The 21,779-nt window shown below is 48.6% G+C and overlaps 1 protein-coding gene across 1 annotated transcript in view; it reads left to right on the top strand.

The window, feature by feature from the left end:
* tbc1d22a (TBC1 domain family, member 22a) overlaps positions 1-21,779 on the top strand; it is a 106,646-nt gene that overhangs the window by 820 nt on the left and 84,047 nt on the right. Inside the window, exons 2-5 of the mRNA XM_079756223.1 lie at positions 449-505; positions 3,118-3,307; positions 4,206-4,494; positions 9,421-9,603. Of these exons, the coding sequence (XP_079612349.1) occupies positions 449-505; positions 3,118-3,307; positions 4,206-4,494; positions 9,421-9,603 (719 nt within the window). The remainder of the gene's footprint in view (positions 1-448; positions 506-3,117; positions 3,308-4,205; positions 4,495-9,420; positions 9,604-21,779) is intronic.

Consider the following 21,779-nt stretch of genomic DNA (forward strand, 5'->3'; position numbering starts at 1 on the left):
TCACAACAACAACATAATGATACCATCCTTATTTATCCTGGACATGAGTGTTTCTATTTTGAAGTAGGTGTTAATGTGACTGCACTATGTATGCATGTATTGCACACACACGCACAAACACAATAACATACAATGCTACGTTAGGATAAAGTGTTGCAAAGCTACATCGGCTAGCCCAGAAGTCATTCAGTGTTCAGACAGATGAGTGTATGGCTGTTTCTCGCAACGTTACTGCTTACTATTCACGCACATTAGCAGACACCTTTATGCAATGCAACGAAGGGTGTCAACAGATACATGTCATTAAGGAGCAGATCCATGGGAGTTAAGGGCATCCTGCTCAAGGATCTCTACAGGTTAAGCTGTTGATATAGGGGCATCAAACACAGTAACCTTCATCTGGGAGTCGAACCCCCTAACCAGGAGGCCCTCTGTCCCCTCTCCGCAGCATCCAGCATGTGTACGGTGCTCAGCATCCCCCCTTCGACCCCCTGCTGCATGCCAAGTAAGTCCCTGTTTGTTTCCTTTTCATTTCCAAGTATACTTTTCCATAATTGGTCCAGAAAAAACATTAAACTTTTAAACATTGAAGCCTGTGTTTCATGCAAGGGCTCTGTGATTGTTTCATTAGTTGGCGTAGGAAGGGAATTAGACAGACACAGACATGTGGCGTCTTTTTTTTACAAAGACAGACACAGACAGACAGACAGACAGACAGACACAGTGTATAAATACTGTGTCTGCTCTATTCCAACATCCCAGTTTGAAATGACCGTACTGAACTTTTCCATAACATGACCATATAGCACAACTCTGTGATAGAGAGGATGTGTTTAGGGACCTTGTTTAAGGGTGTAGTCATGTTGAGCCGCTAATTCCCTTTACTTATGCTATCGGACCTGGAGTAAACACACCTGAAAATCCAGTTATTATCGAAGCTGTTTGCTGTTCGCCCGTATATCAATGTCAAGTACGTAACATAACCTGCACTTTTTTATGAATCTTTTTATGGTTTGTCTAATGGTGTGACCGGCAGAAGATGGGAGCATGGTATGACATTAAATATTGACATGTTCTGAAAGTTTATTGGTGTTATTTAATGAGACCCTGGAAGGCCTTGTTTAGCAGACTAGATATGATGGCATGGGCGTAACGTTTCAACATCTCTGACCCAACAGGAAGTGAGGGACAGCACATGACCAACTCACTGCCACTTTTCCTAGCTGATCTGAACACAAACACACACACACACACACACATTCACATGTGTTGTTTGTTAGTCTTAGTAAGATCGTAAATATGGTAATAACTACAGGAGACATACAAGAGGGCTCACATGATGTCATGCATGTGCCAAGAAGAATCAAGATAGTGCCTCAGAATGTGCTTTGGGAACCACAGACCACATGATGTGTTGTTTCCAGGCACTTCATACCGCCCAGGCTTCAGAGGGGGGGGGGGGGGGGGGGCAGGAAGTGGAATGGTCTAAATCAAAACAACAGTACTCTGTCTATGTCAGTGGCGTTTGGAAAAAAAACAAAACAAGATTTATCACACAGTATTAACCGAGTCAGTAGACTTACTGACTTAGTACTTTGTACTACACCAGCTGTGTTCACAAATGTTGAACTGATAAACCAAAGGAGAGTTGTCATCTAGTTTTCAAGTGAAATGCCTCCAAGTCACTATGCTTGAGATGTGTTGTACGGTAAAAAAAAGGCCCCTCCTTATTAACCTTGCTGCATGACATTGTACCATTAAAATATCAGGCTTCCCCTCACCATCACTCTTTCTCATCATCCTGACATGTGATTGGCCAAACAGGATCCATAATGGGCTAGTTCAAAGTGGCCCTTGAATATGTATATATATATATCTATATTCACAGACAGACAGACAGACAGACAGCACTACCATATAGGGTACACACACGCACAAGCGCTGGATTACTATTCAAGTAATAAACGCTATTTAGGAAGTCGTGTCTGATGCGGCTCATTTCCTCTGGGGATTGCGTTTCATTTACTGGTGTCATGGAGTTCTTCACTGAGCGCTTTCTCATCCAAGTTGTCAAAGAAGTCGGCAAATGGGAACAAATCGTTGCTCTTTGTTATGCTAATCATTTGTCTCAAAATCGGAACGTGTTTTCACCCCAGTGACCTCCCCACACACACACTCAAACTGTCACACACGCCGCTTACACACCAACACTCAAACGCACTCGCATAAACCAACTCAAAGATTCACAAGCAAAGACACTCGCATAGTAACACACATCAACATACACAAATGTACACACACACACACACACACACACACTACACTCACTCACACACACACCCGCCTATGCACACGCGCAAGATGGGATTTAATTAAAATCCATTTGGATTGTCTCATTTCATGTTCCCGAGGAGGAGATAGAGGAGGTTTGTTCTCGGCGCCTCTCGCGGAACAAAGAGAAACAGATCAACAGAAAGGTGTCCTTTCAAAATGGAGGGATTCAATCTAGCGCCGCTCAGAGACCGGTCGTCCTTCCGCCCCCTTGTGGGTCTGTCACACGGACTGAGTCGTGAGGGGGGCCGGCTAGACGCCGACTCAGCCACCCTCAACCGCTTGTCCCGGTCGTCCCGGCTCCTGTCACAGCCGTCCGAACCCTCGCTCCTGTCTGGGAGAATGTCCGTCTCTCCGGGGGGACTTGGCGCTCACCTGGGAATTCTGGTTTCGTCATTTATCTGACTGCTTGCTCTTCCTTTCTGGATGAAAACCTGTGTTCTTTTGTTTTCTAGTTTTGCTTTCACAAACCTATGACTGTCTCTCTCCCCTTCCTCCCTTCTCTCTCACTTTCAACTTCCTCCCTTGTCTCTCTCTAATTCTTTCCCCTTCCCCCCTTGTCTGTCTATCTCTTCCCTTCCTCCCTTTTCTCTCTCTCTTTCCCCTTTATCGCTTGTCTCTTGACTCTCACCCTATCTTGTCTCTCTCCTTCTGTGTCTCTGTCTGTCTCCATCTCTCTCCCTTGTCTCTCTCTCTCCCCTCCCTCCCTTGTTTGTCTCTGTCTCTCTCTTTTCGGTCTTTCTCCTTCCTCCCTTGTCCCTCTCTGTCTTCTTGTCCCTCCTCAAGTCTGATCAAGGCGGGCCCCAAGCCGGCCCCCGTGACCCCGGGCGGTAAGCCCAAGAAGGCCACCACCTTCCAGGAGTTCGAGAGCATTACCAGCGACGCCTGGGAGGTGGGCGACGACGACGACGACGAGCTGCTCGCCATGGCTGCGCACAACCTCAACATCGAGGTCGTCATGGAGACCGCCAACAAGGTGAGACGTCCCCGAAACCCCCCCCCCCCCCCCCCCGCGCACGGGGGACAGACTCTCAGGTTTGTTTTTCGAGATTTATTTCAAAATGTCAGACGGCTGAGGCCCCGGTGGAAGCTCTGAATCACTGGGAGATGACGGAGAGTGTTTGAGAAAGTTGGGAGAGAGCGAGTTGATGTGAGGGTACGGGGGGGTGATTTGTGGCTGCGCTTCTGAAGACAAAACGTGTGTCTGGGAGGTGTTAGAGTGGCCCCTAGACGGGCCCCAGACTCCTAAACAGACTCCTTAGCAGGGACCACTTTGATAACGGGGCTGCTGGCAGAAGACTGAGGCGAATGAGGATGGCTGTTCGTCTCAAGCCTCTGGGGCTTTGTGTTATAAGATCTCATTTCATTTCCTGGTTTCGAAACTTCTGCCCGTTTAAATTGGTTTAGAGATGAAACAAAGAGGCGATTCGGGTGGCGATTGTCTGGCACTTAATGTACGCACTTATTGTATGTTCCTTCCTATCTTTGCACTTGCAATAGTACTTAGCATAGTGTAGCGTCTTATCCTAGCTATCTTTGTTGTACAACCTAGGGATTGTTAGTGCTTGGCACTTGGTTCTATGAATGTCCTTACTGTACCAACAGCCGTATATTGTTGTTTCTCCTTCTTCTGACAAATCTACTTATTCTAAATCACTTCGGATAAAAGCGTCTGCTATATGCCCTCAATGTAAATGTTAACGTATTTGTGTGATGATAGTTTGTTGTTTAACGCTGATTGAATATCAACGTGCTCCATGAAGCACGTCCTCCCGTCCAGCTGTCCTTAGAGGTCAGAGGTCACGTGGTACTAATGTTGTGCCCCCGTGACATCATCAAACCGCGCCTGATGACATCACCCCCTCTGGCGCCAGGTGATCGAGAACCACAGCAAGCAGCAGGAGAGGCAGCGGCGGGACGACGAGACGGAGCGCCAGGAGGAGGAGGAGGAGCAGCAGGAGGAGCAGCAGCAGGAGGAGGAGGAGGAGGAGGAGGAGGCGGCGGCCACCGCCGAGGAGGAGGAGGAGCAGCAGGTGGAGGGAGGGCCGTGTCGAGGGGAGGGGACAGAGGAAGAGGCCGCCACCACTGAGACGTCGTTGGGTCCCCACGGTGACAGCCGGCTCGTCAAGTCCCACAGCGAGGCTCCCATTGGCTCTCCCAGAGGTGAGTGGACCATATCACTTCCTGGTCTGCAGAAAGTTCCATATTAGGCGTTGTTGGGTACAGAACCGTCCCAGGAAATACACCTTCACAAGGCAAAATGGACCACGTTAAAATAATTGCGTTAACACAGAGGAAATGTCTGCGTTTGGACGGCCGAAATGAATGCCTAATCTACATAGCCAATAATACTGCCGCAATTTGGCATATACTTGCATATATTTGAACGTCAACATTGCAATTCCCTCTGTAATTATGACGTGTACGTATGTTTGAGAGAGTGAAGTCGTTTGTTTGTGTTCATGTAATGGCGATGTCTCGACTGCGTACCGACCCCGGCTGTACCATGTGATGCTGAGGTAGAGGCATACACAACCTTACTCCATACATCATTGCCTGGTAATGGTTTACCTTAACTTAGTTCAAATGCAAGCTGGGAAGTCAGGATAAAAGAGGCAGAACACAACATGGGAAAGAAGCTAAGCCGTTTCTCCGGATGAGCATGCAACTTCCCTGCTTTGTTTTTAAATGATTGCTATCTGATATGGTGGTGTTTTCTATCATGGTGGTAGTGGTCTCACCTAAAGCTGTGAGGTTTCGTTGTCTTAATTTCCCCCTGGATCAATAAACGACCCACCTGTCTCCCTACATACGCTAGGATTTGTATTGCGTTGACAAAGCTCTGTAGCAGAAACTATTATATACTATTATAAGTGACTTCCTCCATTGGACTACAGGATATTACACACTTTACATTTAAGTTGAAACAGAAGTTCTATCTAGGCTCGGATACGAAAACGATCCATTTATTACTTATTACTTATTGGAGGAGTCTCCAATAAGACACAGGCTTAGGAAGATATGCATGTGTAGGATGGACCTTTGAACAGACATTAATTTATTATTATTTATGAACAATTGATGAATTATGCTTTTTGGTTTGACCTGGCCACAGTGGGTAGACTATGGAAGCAATAGGTGTTAAACACGGTACATTTGATGAGGGCATTTGACCTCATCAAATGTAACGTATTCATATTTTATCATATTCACAGGCCAGAGACAAAAGAGACACTCTCTATAGACTGTCTTTTGTCTCGTGGTAACAGATATTTTGAATGTGTTAATTTTGGCATCTGAACTCGGCGATTCCTTCCGTTTCTTCCCTGAAAATGTTGTCCTTTTGCATTTCCATAACCAAGTCTCATTCCCCTATTTCTTCTATTCTGCTCTTCTCTATTTTATCGGATTCTTCTCCAGTTCTACTCCATTCTACTGTTGTGTTCCACAATGTTAAATTTACTGTTCTACTACTGTGCTGTCGTCTTCTATACTTCACCCTCCATTACCTTGTTCTACTCCGCTCTGCTTGACTCTAGACCACTCCTCTTTTCTACTCTACTTATTCTGTTGTGCTCTACTCTCCATCAGATTGCTGTTGTTTGTCCATCTGTATCGCTTCTCCTCTTCCTCCTCTTCATCTAGTTGTTTTGTGACTGCTCTAGCAGACACAAAGTCTTATTGCATAATGATTCACGCACGCACGCGCACACAAACGCACGCACGCGCACACAAACGCACGCACGCGCACACAAACGCACGCACGCACTCCCTTCACCAGAGACAAAAGAGACACTCTCTTACTGTAATTGTAATCACTGATGGTTGGCTCCCCGTGTGTGTGTGCGTTCTGTCGAGCCTGTAAAGCGGTTTGATTGACAGCTGTACCTAAATTAAAGCACTGCGTGGATGTCTCTTCCGGCCCTGAGGTCTATTAAAAGTCAAAGTTTCCTCAAACAAAGAGCACATTTCTTAAATCAGCCCAAGTTGTCCCTGAAGGAGCGTCTCTGCGCGTCTCTCTAACGGCACGGTTTGTGCTTTATTATTCCCTCTTATTATTCTGTTTTCACTCAAATCAAGCAGTCAGGGGTCCTAGGGCCTGTGGCGTCTTTTTATTTGCATGTTAGTAAATGAAAAAAATGATGATTAAATAATGCAGTTCCTCTCGCCGTCTTGGTCGGTATGAATCGACAGTATACACGCTTCACGGCGGCTCAGAGGAAAACACGCATTTACACCGCCTTGTAGGGGTGTCAGGAGTTTACATCAATTTTACATTTTTAATGAGTTAATGTACATGTACATTCATAAGTTGAGTTAATGTACATGACTCATATGGAGGATGAATAAATAATAACATTCACTTAGTTAAGAGTAATTTTGTTTAGTTTGGTTTTTTGTTACTTGCTGGTTCTGTTTGATGTTGACGGTTGTTGATATCACAACTGTCTTTTCCAAAATGTTATCTTAACAAACAACAAATCATATATTTTAAACAGTGTGCTGTTGTTACCTAAAAATTTGACCTCTGCCACTCTCTCAGTTGCGTAGTACGGCGAAAGTGTCAAGCACCCAAAACGTCAAGCGGAAAAAGGACAGAAAGTCCATCTGACGTCTTGTGAAAAATCTGACAATTGCTAAAGCGTCTCTCCTTTCTGAATTTTTATGTTATATTTTATGTGCATTATATCCACTCACTAGTGGGTCCACAAACATACATATAAAGTGGGGCAAAAAAGTATTTAGTCAGCCACCAATTGTGCAAGTTCTCCCACTTAAAAGACGAGAGAGGCCTGTAATTTTCATCATAGGTAAACCTCAGCTATGAGGGACAAAATGAAAAAAATAAATCCAGAAAATCACATTGTCTGATTTTTTAAGAATTTATTTACAAATTATGGTGGAAAATAAGTATTTGGTCACCTACAAACCAGCAAGATTTCTGGCTGTCACAGACCTGTAACTTCTTCTTCTTTAAGAGGCTGTTTACCTGTATTAATGGCACCTGTTTGAACTCCTTATCAGTATAAAAGGTACCTGTCCACAACCTCAAACAGTCACACTCCAAACTCCACTATGGCCAAGACCAAAGAGCTGTCAAAGGACACCAGAAACACAATTGTAGACCTGCACCAGGCTGGGAAGTCTGAATCTGCAATAGGTAAGCAGCTTGGTGTGAAGAAATCAACTGTGGGAGTAATTATTAGGAAATGGAATACATACAAGACCACTGATAATCTCCCTCGATCTGGGGCTCCACGCAAGACCTCACCATGTGGGGTCAAAATGATCACAAGAACGGTGAACAAAAATCCCAGAACCACACCGGGGGACCTAGTGAATTACCTCCAGAGAGCTGGGACCAAAGTAACAAAGGCTACCATCACTAACACACTACGCCGCCAGGGACTCAAATCCTGCAGTGCCAGACGTGTCCCCCTGCTAAAGCCAGTGCAGCTCCGGGCCCGTTTGAAGTTTGCTAGAGAGCATTTGGATGATCCAGAACAGGATTGGGAGAATGTCATATGGTCAGATGAAACCAAAATATAACTTTTTGGTAAAAACTCAACTCGTCGTGTTTGGAGGAGAAAGAATGCTGAGTTGCATCCAAAGAACACCATACCTACAGTGAAGCATGGGTGTGGAAACATCATGCTTTGGGGCTGTTTTTCTGCCAAGGGACCAGGACGTCTGATCCGTGTGACGGAAAGAATGAATGGGGCCATGTATCGTGAGATTTTGAGTGAAAACCTCCTTCCATCAGCAAGGCCACTGAAGATAAAACGTGGCTGGGTCTTTCAGCATGACAATGACCCCAAACACACCACCCGGGCAACGAAGGAGTGGCTTCGTAAGAAGCATTTCAAGGTCCTGGAGTGGCCTAGCCAGTCTCCAGATCTCAACCCCATAGAAAATCTTTGGAGGGAGTTGAAAGTCTGTGTTGCCCAGCGAAGGCCCCAAAACATCACTGCTCTAGAGGAGATCTGCATGGAGGAATGGGCCAAAATACCAGCAGCACTGTGTGAAAACCTTGTAAAGACTTACAGAAAACGTTTGACCTCTGTCATTGCCAACAAAGGGCATGTAACAAAGTATTGAGATGACCTTTTGTTATTGACCAAATACTTATTTTCCACCATAATTTGCAAATAAATTCTTTTAAAAATCAGACAATGTGATTTTCTAGATTTTTTCTCATAGCTGAGGTATACCTATGATGAAAATTACAGGCCTCTCTCATATTTTTAAGTGGGAGAACTTGCACAATTGGTGGCTGACTAAATACTTTTTTGCCCCACTGTATACCCACAACTCCACACACGCATCCACACACTTCCACTCACACCCACAAACATCCACACATAACGTTGCGTTTGTTTCAGAGAAGGCTAACCCTCTCTCGGCAGTGCCTATTATATAGCCGGTGAAGACGAGCATGCTCTGTCCTGATGTATTTAGTAGATTCAATTAGAAGGGAGTTTCAAGCACTTTGTTTCCCTGTTCGATATTTAAAAGAAGGCTTTTATTCTTTCGGTGAAAGAGCAATTTGTATATTCACGCACTGCAGTGCAAGTAAACATTGGCTTGTAGCGCCGACTGCTACTGAGATGAATGAACAATGCACATTAGAGATACTCTTCGTCAGGCTTCATCACAGAAAACGTCATGTCTGTCTACAAATCAAATATCTTTTTATTAACGTTGTGATTATTCCACTTTAAAATGATTTGTCTTTGACAACATCGACTCATTCTTACCAATTTACACCTGTCTTGAGTCAATAATTAATATATTCTTAAAAGTCAAGAATTTCTGCAATTTGTACTACTCTCCTCGACATAAGTGGAAAAAGACACACACAAATCATTGCAAATGGCACTAGAATTTCAGTGGAATGCTGCTGCTAATTATAGCCTTTTGGCCGCAACAGCAAGTATAAGAGATCCTTGATCGACTAGTATTGTATTAATAGCAATTTCGAACAACCTCATACTCACAGATGGTATGAGTGTTTGTGTGAGTCTCTAACCTTCTTTGCTCTCTCTCTCTCGCTCTCGCTCTCGCTCTCGCTCTCGCTCTTTCTCTCAGACGAGGCGGCCGAGCGAGGGCCGCTCCACCGCCAGCGCTCGCTGCCCCCCCGGCCCCTCCTCATCCCCATGGTGGCGCGCATCGCCGACCAGAACACCAGTGGCTCCCCCGTCATGACGGAGCGGGAGGCCTCGCGCCTCGACAAGTTCCGCCAGCTCCTCGCCGGGCCCCACACCGACCTGGGTAAGAACCTCCCCTCCACCTTCACCTCCACCTCTACCTCCACCCCCTCCCCCCCCCCAACCTCTGGGGTGTGGTACTCTGGAGTAAGACACTCTTGAGTGAGACACTGTGGAGTGTGGTACTCTTGGGTGTGGTACTCTGGGGTGAGGTCTTCGGGAGTGAGCTACTCGGGTGTGAGGTACTCTGGGGTGAGGTACGGTGGAGTGAGACACTGGCGAGTGAGACACTGGGGAGTGAGATACTCTGGGTTGAGATACTCTGGGGTGGGACTCTCTGGGGTGAGGTACTCTGGGGTGAGACCCTCTGGAGTGAGGTACTCTGGGGTGAGACCCTCTGGAGTGAGGTACTCTGGAGTGAGGTATTCTGGGGTGGGATTCTCTGGAGTGAGGTACTCTGGGGTGAGGTACTCTGGGGTGAGACCCTCTGGAGTGAGGTACTCTGGGGTGAGACCCTCTGGAGTGAGGTACTCTGGGGTGGGATTCTCTGGAGTGAGGTACTCTGGAGTGAGGTACTCTGGAGCTGTCGGGTAGACTGCCAATCAGAGGCTCTCTTCGCTGCTCTCTCTCTCTCTGCTGTCCTCAAATCGTACCTACAGCAGCGATTACACCAAACAAAGGGAAGGCATGGGGAATACACAGTAAATATGGATGATGCCATGGAAACAAAAATAAATAAACAGATGGGACACAATTGCGTTTTCAACAGAAATTCAGCAACAAAAACAACTTAAATTCCTTGCTTTATTGCCGGATCTAGGCAATCATTTCTACTTTTTGGATGACATGGATTTCAATGCTTCAAATGTAAGGGCCCTTTTAAGGTAACTACTTTGTTGTAACAATATTAAATAAACTCTTGGTCTGCTCCCAGAAAAGGCCTGTCAACACAGCCAAGGCTGGTGAAAAGGTCTGGCGGTACTTCAGATAAGTGTTGGAACAAACAGCCCATTAAAGTACATGACAGAGGAAAGGTTTTAAACCTCACGGCACTGAGTGTGGCGCTATTCAGTAAAGGACTTCACGCTTGCTGATGTCTTTGCTGAGCATTTGGTACACAAGTTGTCGAAATGATACCGGGCTTCGACCCTTTGAATTCACAAAGTTTTCTTGGTGTTACTGAGGGTGAACCAGGTGGTCTCCTGGTCATAACGTCTGCTTAATGGCCGTTGTGCCCATGGTGTCCCTGTTCAGGGCCTTGGGCGTCTGGGTGTTTGGATGTGGAACATACTAAAATAATGACACATGGAAAGAAAAATAATGCAAGAGAAAAAAATGACATGAAGGCGCAGAGAGGAAATATAAGACTTGACCGAGAGAAACGTGGAGAGAGAGAGAGAAAAGGTGGGGGAGGGAGAGAGGGAGAAACAAGGAGAGAGATAGAAATGGGGAGAGAGTTGGTGAGTTGACGAGAAAAGAAAAAGAAAGCTGGTTAGTTTGCTTGGGGGGGAGGAGGAGAGAGGGAAGAGCGTCACCATGACAACAGCTTAGCTTTTGTCATCAGGGCTGACAGACAGCAGCTTTGAACTCAGACTATTAGTTAAAACTAAAGTGCAACACATTTGGCAGAGCCTGGCTCTCTCTCCCCCGTCTCCGTCTTTCCCACTCCCTCCCCTGCGCTCTCTCACAACATACTAGTTCAAACAAGCAATGTCTTTTACACGGAATTAAGTCCACCCACCAAAGGGGATCTCGTACATATCTGACTTGATTAGGAATTATTTTAGCCTGTATTTATGGTTTACCAATACAATACTGTGCTTATCGATCACACGCACACGCACACACATCAGCCTCCGTCTCACACACACGCATGCAGTTAGATTCCGGTCTCTTGGTGGTGCTGCGGTACTTCAGCTAAACCTCCTCTAGAGGTTCCTGGTCCACCCCTCCCTCCCTCCCTCCCACCCGGTTACCGCCTCCTGGTCGCGCTGCCACGGAAACGGTTGGCATGGGTACGGGCCCTGGCCAAGCCTCCGCTCCGGCTCCGACGCGTCCCCTGTTATAAACCGCGTTTTGCGGCTAGCGATGGCTCACCGTTGGCGGCGGCGGCGGTGGAGTGCCCTCGCAGAGATAAAAGCCGCCGTCTGAGTGGGAAACGGCGGTGTAATTCAATTTACCGCGGCACTAATGCCGTGTATGAGGGCTCCGCGTGAAGGTGGCAATCCCGTTTCACGCGGATGGAGGGTGGAGGGCGAGATAAAGCGCCGACCTGAAGGGCCACGCCGTTTGACGAAATGTCTAGAAAATGTGCCAATGCCACGGTCACGGGAGGTACTCTGTCAGCGCTGTGATGTCTGGCCGGGACTCGCTGTTGCTCTCTCTACCTCTCTCGCTCGTTCTACTCTCTCTAGCTCATCCCTCTATTTCTCTGTCTCTCGCTCTGCTCTCTCTCTACCTCTTACTCTCTACCTCTCTTCCTCTACCTCTCTCGCTCGTTCTACCCTCTCTTGCTCATCCCTCTTTTTCTCTACCCTCACTGTCTCACTCTACCCTCTCTCTACCTCTCTCTCTCTGAGTTGTGAATGCAGGTCTGCGATACACCTCTCCACTGTATTTAAACCAGTGTGTACAGCTCTGTACGTTCAAATCGAGGTTCAGGCCCGACCGGTGAACTGTAAGCAGATCCAGTTTAGCGGCAGGGCTTTAAAAGACCAGCGCTAGGCTAGGCAGGGCACCGCTGTGCTCGGTTAGCCCCACACACAGTAACAATCAGACCATAATAACACCCCGACCCCCCTCCTCCCCGGGCGTTTTCTCTGCTACTGTTATGGATTTGACAGCGGAGCCACCAAGAAGCACTCTGCGTGCCCCTCCAACGCAGTAAAGACTGCACTTACGGGTCTTGTTATGACTGCCGGTTCGCGCTCGCCCGCGCAGCTGTATCATCGGGAGTGGTTTAGGGGCCATCTGTGTGGCGTATAAAAATAAAACGGTAATAATGATCAACCCAGAAGACCTTGTGAGCCGCCTGGCAGCGCTGTGACCTTCCGCGCCTTCGCCTGTCCTGCTTGTGTCCGGCGTGTGAAGTCTGGCTAGGTCCTGCTAACGGCTAGCATACCTCACGTACAGGGATGTACTGTCAAGGCCTCAACGGCTAGCTCATGTAGCATGGCTACATACTGCTAACGGCTAGCCTACATCACAGCCAGCAAAGTACTGTCAAGGCCCGACGGCCTGAGCATTTTTTTTTAAATTACTATAAAATAAATAAATGTATTTTATTTTATGACGATGTTTCTATGTCAAGCCCTTTCAGTCTGCCTCGTGTATGAAAAGTGCTATATAAATAAATTTGCCTTGCCTTGCCTAGGTACGCATAACTATTATCGTCTATGGACTCGCTCCTTTGAGGAGTTTTCTTTTTTATTATTGTAGCCAGAGGGGGTACTTTGCACAAACTTTATCGACATTGGGGATGAACACACAAACTTCAATGTCAATCCCATTTTCACCAAGGTGCATCTTTGTCCGAGCACACAAAATGTAGAGTGAGTGTTTTTATGTGGCTAATAAAGGTTAGATAACAGAAGGAGAGGCCGCACTTGACCCCATCTTCACTCGTTTGATTGTAATCACTGGCTCTCCACCTCTGTCTCCATGATTCATCCACTCTCCACGTTTAACACAACTGGTGGATCTGAGCTCATTTCACCCAGCAGCACATATCTGCGGGCAGGGCAGCATCTTGGCTACTGGGCTATTGGCTTACGTTCTGATGAATGATAAACGACCGTATAGTAAATCGTAAGGGTCACTAGTAAAACTCAGTCTGTGTTGTAGTTCATGGCTTTCCAATGGTTATCACGTGTTTCGGGTTGGATTCAGAGCAAACAGTTTGAGCTGTTTGCTTTTCTGATTTACATGGTGCGTTTGGTTCCCTGTGGCAGCTGCTCTATGTAAACAAAGGTTTTGGCCAACTTTTGTTTCAGTTATTCATTAGTGTTAGAGTTTGTGGGGGAGAAAGGGAGTGAGAGAGGGGGGGATAGAGGGAGAGTGCATGTTTATGTTGATGTCTTCCGCTCTGTTTGGATCTCGGAGCGCTTCACAGGCTTCCGTTCTAATGACATATGATGAGCTCTCTAACCTCAGGCATGAATGGTGAGTGCAAACATGAACCTGACTGTGGGTAGGGGAGGGCACTCATGTTGGTGTGTCTGTTTGGGTGTGTGAGTGTGAGTGGAAGCATGGGTGAATGTATGTGGTTGCTAATAAAAGTGGTGTGTTTGTGTGTGTGTGTGTGTGTGTGTGAGAGAGATGGTGGGTTTGTGTGTGTGAGAAGGCATGCATGAGATATGGTGCGTAGTTATGGTGTGCACTAGAGAGAAAGTGTGTGTGTGTGTGTGTGTACGCGAGAGAAAGTGTGTGCCCGAGAGAGGGAGGGTGTGCACGAGAAAGGGTGTGTGTGCACGAAAGAGGGGGTGTGTGCATTAGATATGGTGTCTGTATGCACGAGAGAGTGTGGGCATGAGTGTGTGTGCATGAGAGAGAGAGAGAGAGAGAGAGAGAGAGCATGTTGCTCTCTTGCCCGGCGGCGTTGTGCTCGGCTGTGTGTGAATCATCCGAGCTGGGGCTCCACAGTGCCAGGCCGCCAGCCGTCTCCTTCTCCCCCCTCACGGCACCACTCAGCCTGCACTGACTGACAGCAAGGCCTGCCTCCTCCCTGGGCCTCGGGGACACTGCTCCCCCCGGCGTCATCGCCGCCTCCTCCTCCTCTCACTGCTCCTCACCCTCCTTCTCCTCCTCTCACTGCTCCTCCTCCTTCTCCTCGTCCACTGCTTCTCCTGTTCCTACTCCTTATCCCCAATTGCTTCTCCTCCTCCTGTCCTCATACTCTTCCTCTCCACAATCAATGCTCCCTCTAGCTCACTTTTCTCCTCCCCCTTCCTCCCTTCAGGTTTTGTAAGGAGAGCTAGTGTCACGATAGGCATACTCTCGCACATACACTCACACACTCATACATACCCACTCCCATCCAAACCGGAATGCAAACACACCCTCATTCATAAACGCATGCAAACACATAGGCAGAAAACCCACACCCATACAGACCTTGGTGGACACAGACACTCATGAACACACGCGCACACACCCACAACCACACTCGCACTCACACTCTCAAATGCAGGACTTTTCTCCTTCCGTGCTTCCTGATTGCGTGCGCCAAGAGCCCTCCCTCTAAGATAGGCTGTTAAGAGTTCATTTAGTGAGGAGAAGGGGAAGGAGGAGGCGGCTGCTGGCGGCAGTAAATACATGCGGGGCTGGAGTACCACCGCTTGAGAGGAGAGGAGAAGGGGAACGCTGGGGAGGAGGAGGGGGAGAAGGAGGAGAGGAAGACGAGGGGGTGGGCGGGGAGATGAGTAGTGCTTTGGTAAGAGGAGGAGAGCTATGGGAAGAGGAGGAGGAGGAGGTGAGGAGGAGGAGCTGGCGAGGGGGGAGAAGGCGAGCTCTTCAGGGGCTTGGAGGAAGGAGACAAGCTCTGGTTAGAGGATGAGGGGGAGAAGGAGGAGAAGGGGCAGGATGAGAAGAGATCTTGTTAAAGGATGAGGGGAGGAGGAGGAGGAAGAGGAGAAGGCTGCTTTCTGCAGTGAATCCACGCAGGGCCAGAGTACAGCAGCTTGACCCCTCCCTCACCCAGCTGATTGGACCAGGGGACGGTTGGCTGTTCGGGGAGCAGTTGATGAGGGACGCGGTGATTGCAACCCCTCATTTGTCCAGATGGGAGGAGCAGCATGGCTATAGTACACTGATGGCTTTAACATTCTCTTAGCTATGACCGCCCGGGTAGCCACTGGTGGTTTCTCAAGGAGTACACGAATACCCTTTGTGTGTGTGCGATTCATATCCTGTTTACTGGTTATTCCAGAGTTACACTTGCCTGATTCGGCCTACATTTTTATCCGGCACTAAAACCGAATGGAACTAGTCGTCTTGTTAATCAATGTAGCTCTGCCTTGCGACAACAGACCAGGTTACTCAGAGTACATTTATTGACTGAGTGTATTGTAGTTCAGGATACTTGTCACCATAATTGTAAGGTAAAACATATGTCTATAAAAATCGAGCTCCTGACATATTATTTGTTGGTATTCTCAAGTCACGGTACAGACCTAACTATTATTCCTATTATTCTGGTCATCCCCGACGATGTCCCCACAGTTACCTGCAGGCCTGGAGTAGGATGCCCTGACCCCTACCTGCTCTTAATGGCGTTGGAATTCACTGATTCGCTGCTCGCTTCTTATCGTCGCTTTGGATAATAGCGTCGGTAATCGGTAATCGCAAAACTGGAAAGTTGAGGCCGGCGTTCGGCCCTGTGGATTCCTCGCGGTGTAGCCCTGAAAGTTATCGTAGGAATATAAAAAAAAGCCTGGGCGTGTGTGTTGGGTTTGACTTTGCTCTCCTGGTGTTTGGGAAGTCGTTTGTCTGGTGGCCCGGTCGTGTGCGTGGGCAGCTGTTCAACAGAAGGTAAGCACTCGGCTAATCACCCCCAGCGGACCCCCCCGCCGGGCCCCCGGCCTGCCAGACACGGTGTCCCTGCCACAACGTCCTGTACGACACCCGCTCTGGGGCACGGGGACGAGGTGGAGGTGGAGGGGATGGAGGTGGAGGTGGAGAAGGATGTGGAGGGGGGGGGCGAGGAGGAGGAGAAGGAGGAGGTAGAGGAGGTGTAGGAGGAGGTAGAGGTAGAGGAGGAGGTAGATGGGATGGAGGTAAGGGAGGAGGAGGAGGTGGTACAGGAGGTGGAGGTAGAGGAGGATGTGGAGGAGGGGGAGGAGGAGGAGAAGGTAGAGGAGGAGGTAAATGGGATGGAGGTACAGGAGGTGGAGGTAGAGGAGGAGGTAGAGGAGGATGTGGAGGAGGGGGAGGAGGAGGAGAAGGTAGAGGAGGAGGTAAATGGGATGGAGGTACAGGAGGTGGAGGTAGAGGAGGAGGTAGAGGAGGATGTGGAGGAGGGGGAGGAGGAGGAGAAGGAGGAGGTAGAGGAGGAGGTAGATGGGATGGAGGTACAGGAGGTGGAGGTAGAGGAGGAGGTAGAGGAGGATGTGGAGGAGGGGGGAGAGGAGGACGAGGTGGAGGCACAGGAGATGGAGGAGGAGGACAAAGAGGAGCAGGAGGTCGAGGAAGATGTAGATAAGGAGGTGGTGAAGGATAAGGAGATGAAGATGGAGGGGGACAAGGTCAGTAAGAGGGGGAGGAGAAAGTAGGAGGTAATTGAGTAAGAGGAGGTAGAGCAGCAGAAGGTAGAGGACAACCTAAAGAAGGAGGTGGCAGAGGAGGAGGAGCAGGAGGTAGAGGATGAGGTTCTACTTTTGCCATTTCAATAGCAAAACGCCAACAGAAGCGATTCCATAGAAAAACGGGTCAAATCTTTGTGGGAAAGAAAAGGCTGTAAATATAAAATTATTTATCATGTCTAATTTGCATTGATATACATTAGGATTATTGAGCCAATAGTTATTTACGCTCCATTTATCAGTCATACATGGGGTGTTTTCAATTAGCTGTTCAGCAGACCTAGCTCGCTGCTAGCCGTACGAGCTCTTAAGCGGCCAACTAAAAACCATGGACAGTAGCGCAACCAAGACAGCGTTAATGCGGTTAATGTTGCGTCTTTAATCCATTCACGTTCCTCGATTCCAACGTCTCCATCTCAGTGAGGCGCGGGGACCGGCGTTGCCCCAGAGAGAGACAGATAAGCTATCATAGAAGCGCGTGTCTCACCGCCGCCATAAAAACCGACAGCTGGGATTTAGCTGTTGTCTCACCTAATTCTCCTCTCACACCGTTTCTGTCTCTCTACCGCAGAGATATTGATTGTATTCCCCACGAAACGGATGGCTATCATTTATCACCATAAGCCCGGCAATGCTGTGTTGTTGCATTCCTAATTTGACAAATTCCCTCGGAAAAAAACTGCAAGGTGGCCATTTTGGGAACACAGAAAAGTGGAGAAAAAGGCGCTGTGGATAGAGTGATTTAATCAAAGCAAATTGTAACGACTTCCTCGAGAGCCGTTCCGTAATGCAAACAAAATATGTCACCTTCTTTCTCTTGGTTTATTTGGAGACGAGGCCAGTTTGTTTCTATGGCAGCCTTCATTACAGAGCGCACCTAAACTGGTTATATATTTCTTATATTCCCTTGTTTTACTTTTTTAGAGACTTATCTATTTAGAGATTTCATTGAGTAACCTTCAGTCCTCCTCGCCTCCACCAGCCTCTTCAGTTCCTCCTCCCCTTTATTCCTCCTCTCTTCTTCTACCTTCCTCCTCTTCTCCTTCTTACCTTCATCTCCGCCTCTGCTCCTTTCCTCATCTCCTTCTCCCTTCCTCCTCCTTTCCTAATCCTATCACCTCCCTTCCTCATCTCCTCCTCCCTTCCTCGTCGCCTCTCCTCCCTTTCTTGTCTCCTTTCCTCCCTTTCTCATCCCCTTCCCCTTCTCTTCTCCTCCCTTCCTCATCTCCTCCTTCTCCTCCTCCTCTTCTCCTCTACCTCCTCAGTCTCCTTCTCCTCTCCCTCCCCCCTCCTCCTCTTCCTCATCCTCCTGGGTCTCTGTATGAGGGAGTGTGTGTGTGTGTGTGTGTGTGTGTGTGTGTGTGTGTGTGTGTGTGTGTGATCTGGGTTGGTAATGCAGTGTGCTGCTTTGGGACCGGTTCTTTAAGATGCTGGCCGCACCCGTGGTTTGGGGGAGGCAGGGGGAGAGGGGTCTGTGTTCTGTGCTCTTGGTATCTGATCTGTGGATGTAGCGGGCGAATACTCCCCTGTCTCCTGGGACCAGATGGCAGCTCGTAAAACGCGTGACCTCTACTCCGTACACAATAGCAGGAGGAACACGTCTTCCACTGGGCCGTACACTACATGGAGACTTGACCTGAGCTCAAGTCTGAGGGCAGGGACGACTCGGCATAAACACTGAATATAAATACCACCACCGTATAAATGTACATAATAATAAATAGCTACGAATGTATAATACACACACAGTTTCTATAATTGTTTTTCTCACTCACTCACACCTTAACTCACTCACTCCTTCACTCACTCACTCCTTCACTCCTACACATTCCCCCACCCACAATCTCCCCCTATTTCTCAACCCATTTCCGTAGTGCCTCTGAGCCAGGGTAGTAGTGGTACTTGGTTCAGCAGGGCGCTGTTAGAGAGAGCAGATGAGCCGCCAACCCCCCCCGCCCTCTACACCGGCGCCAAACACGGTGTTATTAATACCAGCTGAGAATGTAATGAACAGTTTAATTAAGGCTGGAGCGCGAGATTCATGGCCTCATCCGTCCGCCGGTCGGGGTCAAAGGGCGGGGGTCGGGGGAGGGGTTGGCCTCGCTGACTAATGAGTGAAGCACCGCCCGTCTGGCTGGCTGGCGGGTGGAGTTCCCCGCGACGTCGGAGCTTATTAAACGCCGGCAGTTGAAGTTTGGAGCTCTTCAGTCATTTTCTTGTCACGTTTTAGGCGGCGGATTGAGGCGCTCTTTGGCCGCTTGTTTGGTTTGTGTTTGTCTGACTGCTATTGTAGGTGGTTATTATTATGTTACATCTTGGTTAATGTGTGTCGTAGTACTACTGCTACTACTGTATGTGGTATTAAGTACTGCAATAAAAGGTAACTTATACTGCTATATGAGGTTTACCACTACATGTAGTACTACTACTATATATGGTATTTACTACTACCATATACTGTTACTACTACTGCTGTTTGTGCTAACTACTGTACGTGGTAACAACTTTATGTAGTTAGTACTATCACTATATGTGGTAAGTACTCTACTCTACTAAAATGTACTAACTACTACTAGATGCTACACAAGGAATCAATCACTGAAAAAAAAACACACCCGGAGAAAGCAGAAGGCAAGTGGAAGCCTCTCCTCCTCACTCTCACCGCCAACCACGGACTGTGTGAAGGGCCATTTGTCCTCCCACCATTAAACCCCTCTGGCCGTAGCAAACGTATCGACGCGGCGCCGCGGCGGCGATGCTAATGGGGTCCTGCTTCCGCGCACACGGCGGGCCGCTCTACCCCCCCCCCCGGATCACTCTATCGAGTGTCCGTGTAATTACACTCACTCCGGACACACCAGGGCAGGAATTAGAAGGCCCCGGCCGATCTATAGACGCCGGTCGGCGTCAATAGCCCCTCCAATCAGCGCGACCAGCCTTAATGTCCTCTCCACTCCGTTCCGCGCCCTGACTCTGTCGCTCGCTAGCTCGGACCGTGGACGTTTCCCGTTCCCCGCTTGATGCTCTCTCTCTCTCTGATTCTCTTTCATCACCTCTCCCTCTCTCTCATTCCCTTTCTCTTTCTGGGGCTCTTTCATTCCCTCTCCCTCTCTCTCTCTCTCGCTCCCTCTTTCCGAGTATCTCCCTCTTTCTCTTTTTCTTTCCCTCGGCGCGTTCGGAGCGGGAAAACCCGGATCGATGCTGGAATGGCCGAGTCCTCTAATTACACCCTGCGAGGCAGCAGGGTTGACTCGGTGAAGCTGAGCGATGGGTTTCTCGTGGCCGTAACAAGTGAACAGAGAGCGTCCGCCAGGTTTCAGAGCGGCTTGATGCAGCGTGTGAGGGAGGCCGGCCAGTCTGAATGCTAATGGAGCGGCGAGGCCTGGTAGTGTGAGGGCTGGGCGGAGGGAGGTGTGTGTGTGTGTGTGTGTGTGTGTGTGTGTGTGTGTGTGTGTCTCTTTCTGTTTGTGTATTTCTCTCTCTCTTTGTGTGAGTGTGTATGTCTCTTTCTGTTTGTGTGTGTGTGTGTGTTTGTGTGTGTCTGTCTTTCTGTGTGTGTGTGTGTGTGAGCTCTAGTGATGTGTTTTGTAAAATCCCAAATACCCCTGATGTTGTGTTTTTAAACAGAGCCAGAAGGGAAGTACTCTTACTTGAGATAGGCTGTGTGTTTGATCTGTACATGGAAATTGCTTTCAACGATAAAATCATTAAATACCAGCCCATTCTGGAAATACTAAGGGAATTAGGCTACCAATGGAAGCTAATAGTGTTTATTTTTGGCAGCTTGTGGCATGTCCACAACTGTGTTTTCAGTGGGTTAAGGCTGGCAGGGCTCTCCAGCAGAAAATCTAAACAATTATGTCTTTCTGTTTGTGTATTTCTCTCTCTCTGTGTGTGTGTGTGTGTGTGTGTGTGTGTTTGTGTTTATGTTTATGTCTCTCTCTTTCTGTTTGTGTGTGTTTCTCTCTTTCTGTTCGTGTGTGTGTGTGTGTGTGTGTGTATGTGTATGTGTGTGTGTGAATAATGACTGGCGCAGCCTTCGCCGTGAGCCCGCTCTCCTCAGAAGCCCCCTACTGCCTTCACAAGTAGCATGGGGGCGGGGAGGGAAACACGCGACCATACGTCTTGAATATCTCCCTAACTGCCCGCTCCCTGCAGAAAAGCATCCGCTGCCTTCAGGCGCCCAGCCCGGTTGTTCACTGGAGGGAAACGCCTTGTGCGTCGTTGGAGTCAGAGGTCGTTGCGATGACGTCATGGGGTCGGAAGTTGATGGTAACTTTTAAGGAACAAATCCCGATCTTCACGTAAAGTGATCACATTAACTTCATCTGAAGTGCTGAAAGGTCGTTTCGAAAACTCTGTTTCTAACTTTATAGACTTTTTTGGGCTGTGGGGGGGGGAACAAGTAGGAAGGGCTACTTTCAGGGTCCTGGCAGTCCCCGGAAGGGAGAGCGTCTCCCAAACATTTTAAAAGTTCAATTTGCAACCTCTCCATCAGAGGTGTTTTACGATGCAGCACAGAGCCCCTGGCCGCGGCTCACCAAACAGCACTGAAACTTCTCCCTCACTCTCATCAACCTCTGTCAGGAGGAACAGAGTGGGCAGGGAGGAGGGGAGGAGGGGAGACTGAGGAACAGGGAGAGAGAAGTAGGGAGAGAGGAGGAGAGCTGGAGGAGAGTGAGGAACAGGGAGGGAGGAGGAGGGAGGAGGGAGGGAGGAGGAGGAGAGCTGGAGGAGAGTGAGGAACAGGGAGGGAGGAGGAGGGAGGGAGGAGGAGGAGAGCTGGAGGAGAGTGAGGAACAGGGAGGGAGGAGGAGGGAGAGAGGAGGAGGAGGAGAGCTGGAGGAGAGTGTGGAATATAGAGAGAGGAGGAGGAGGAGAGTGAGGAACAGGGAGGGAGGAGGAGGGAGAGAGGAGGAGGAGGAGGAGAGCTGGAGGAGAG

This window comes from Pollachius pollachius (genome assembly GCF_949987615.1).
Source record: "Pollachius pollachius genome assembly, chromosome: 18".
In the NCBI taxonomy this organism is placed as follows: Eukaryota; Metazoa; Chordata; class Actinopteri; order Gadiformes; family Gadidae; genus Pollachius; species Pollachius pollachius.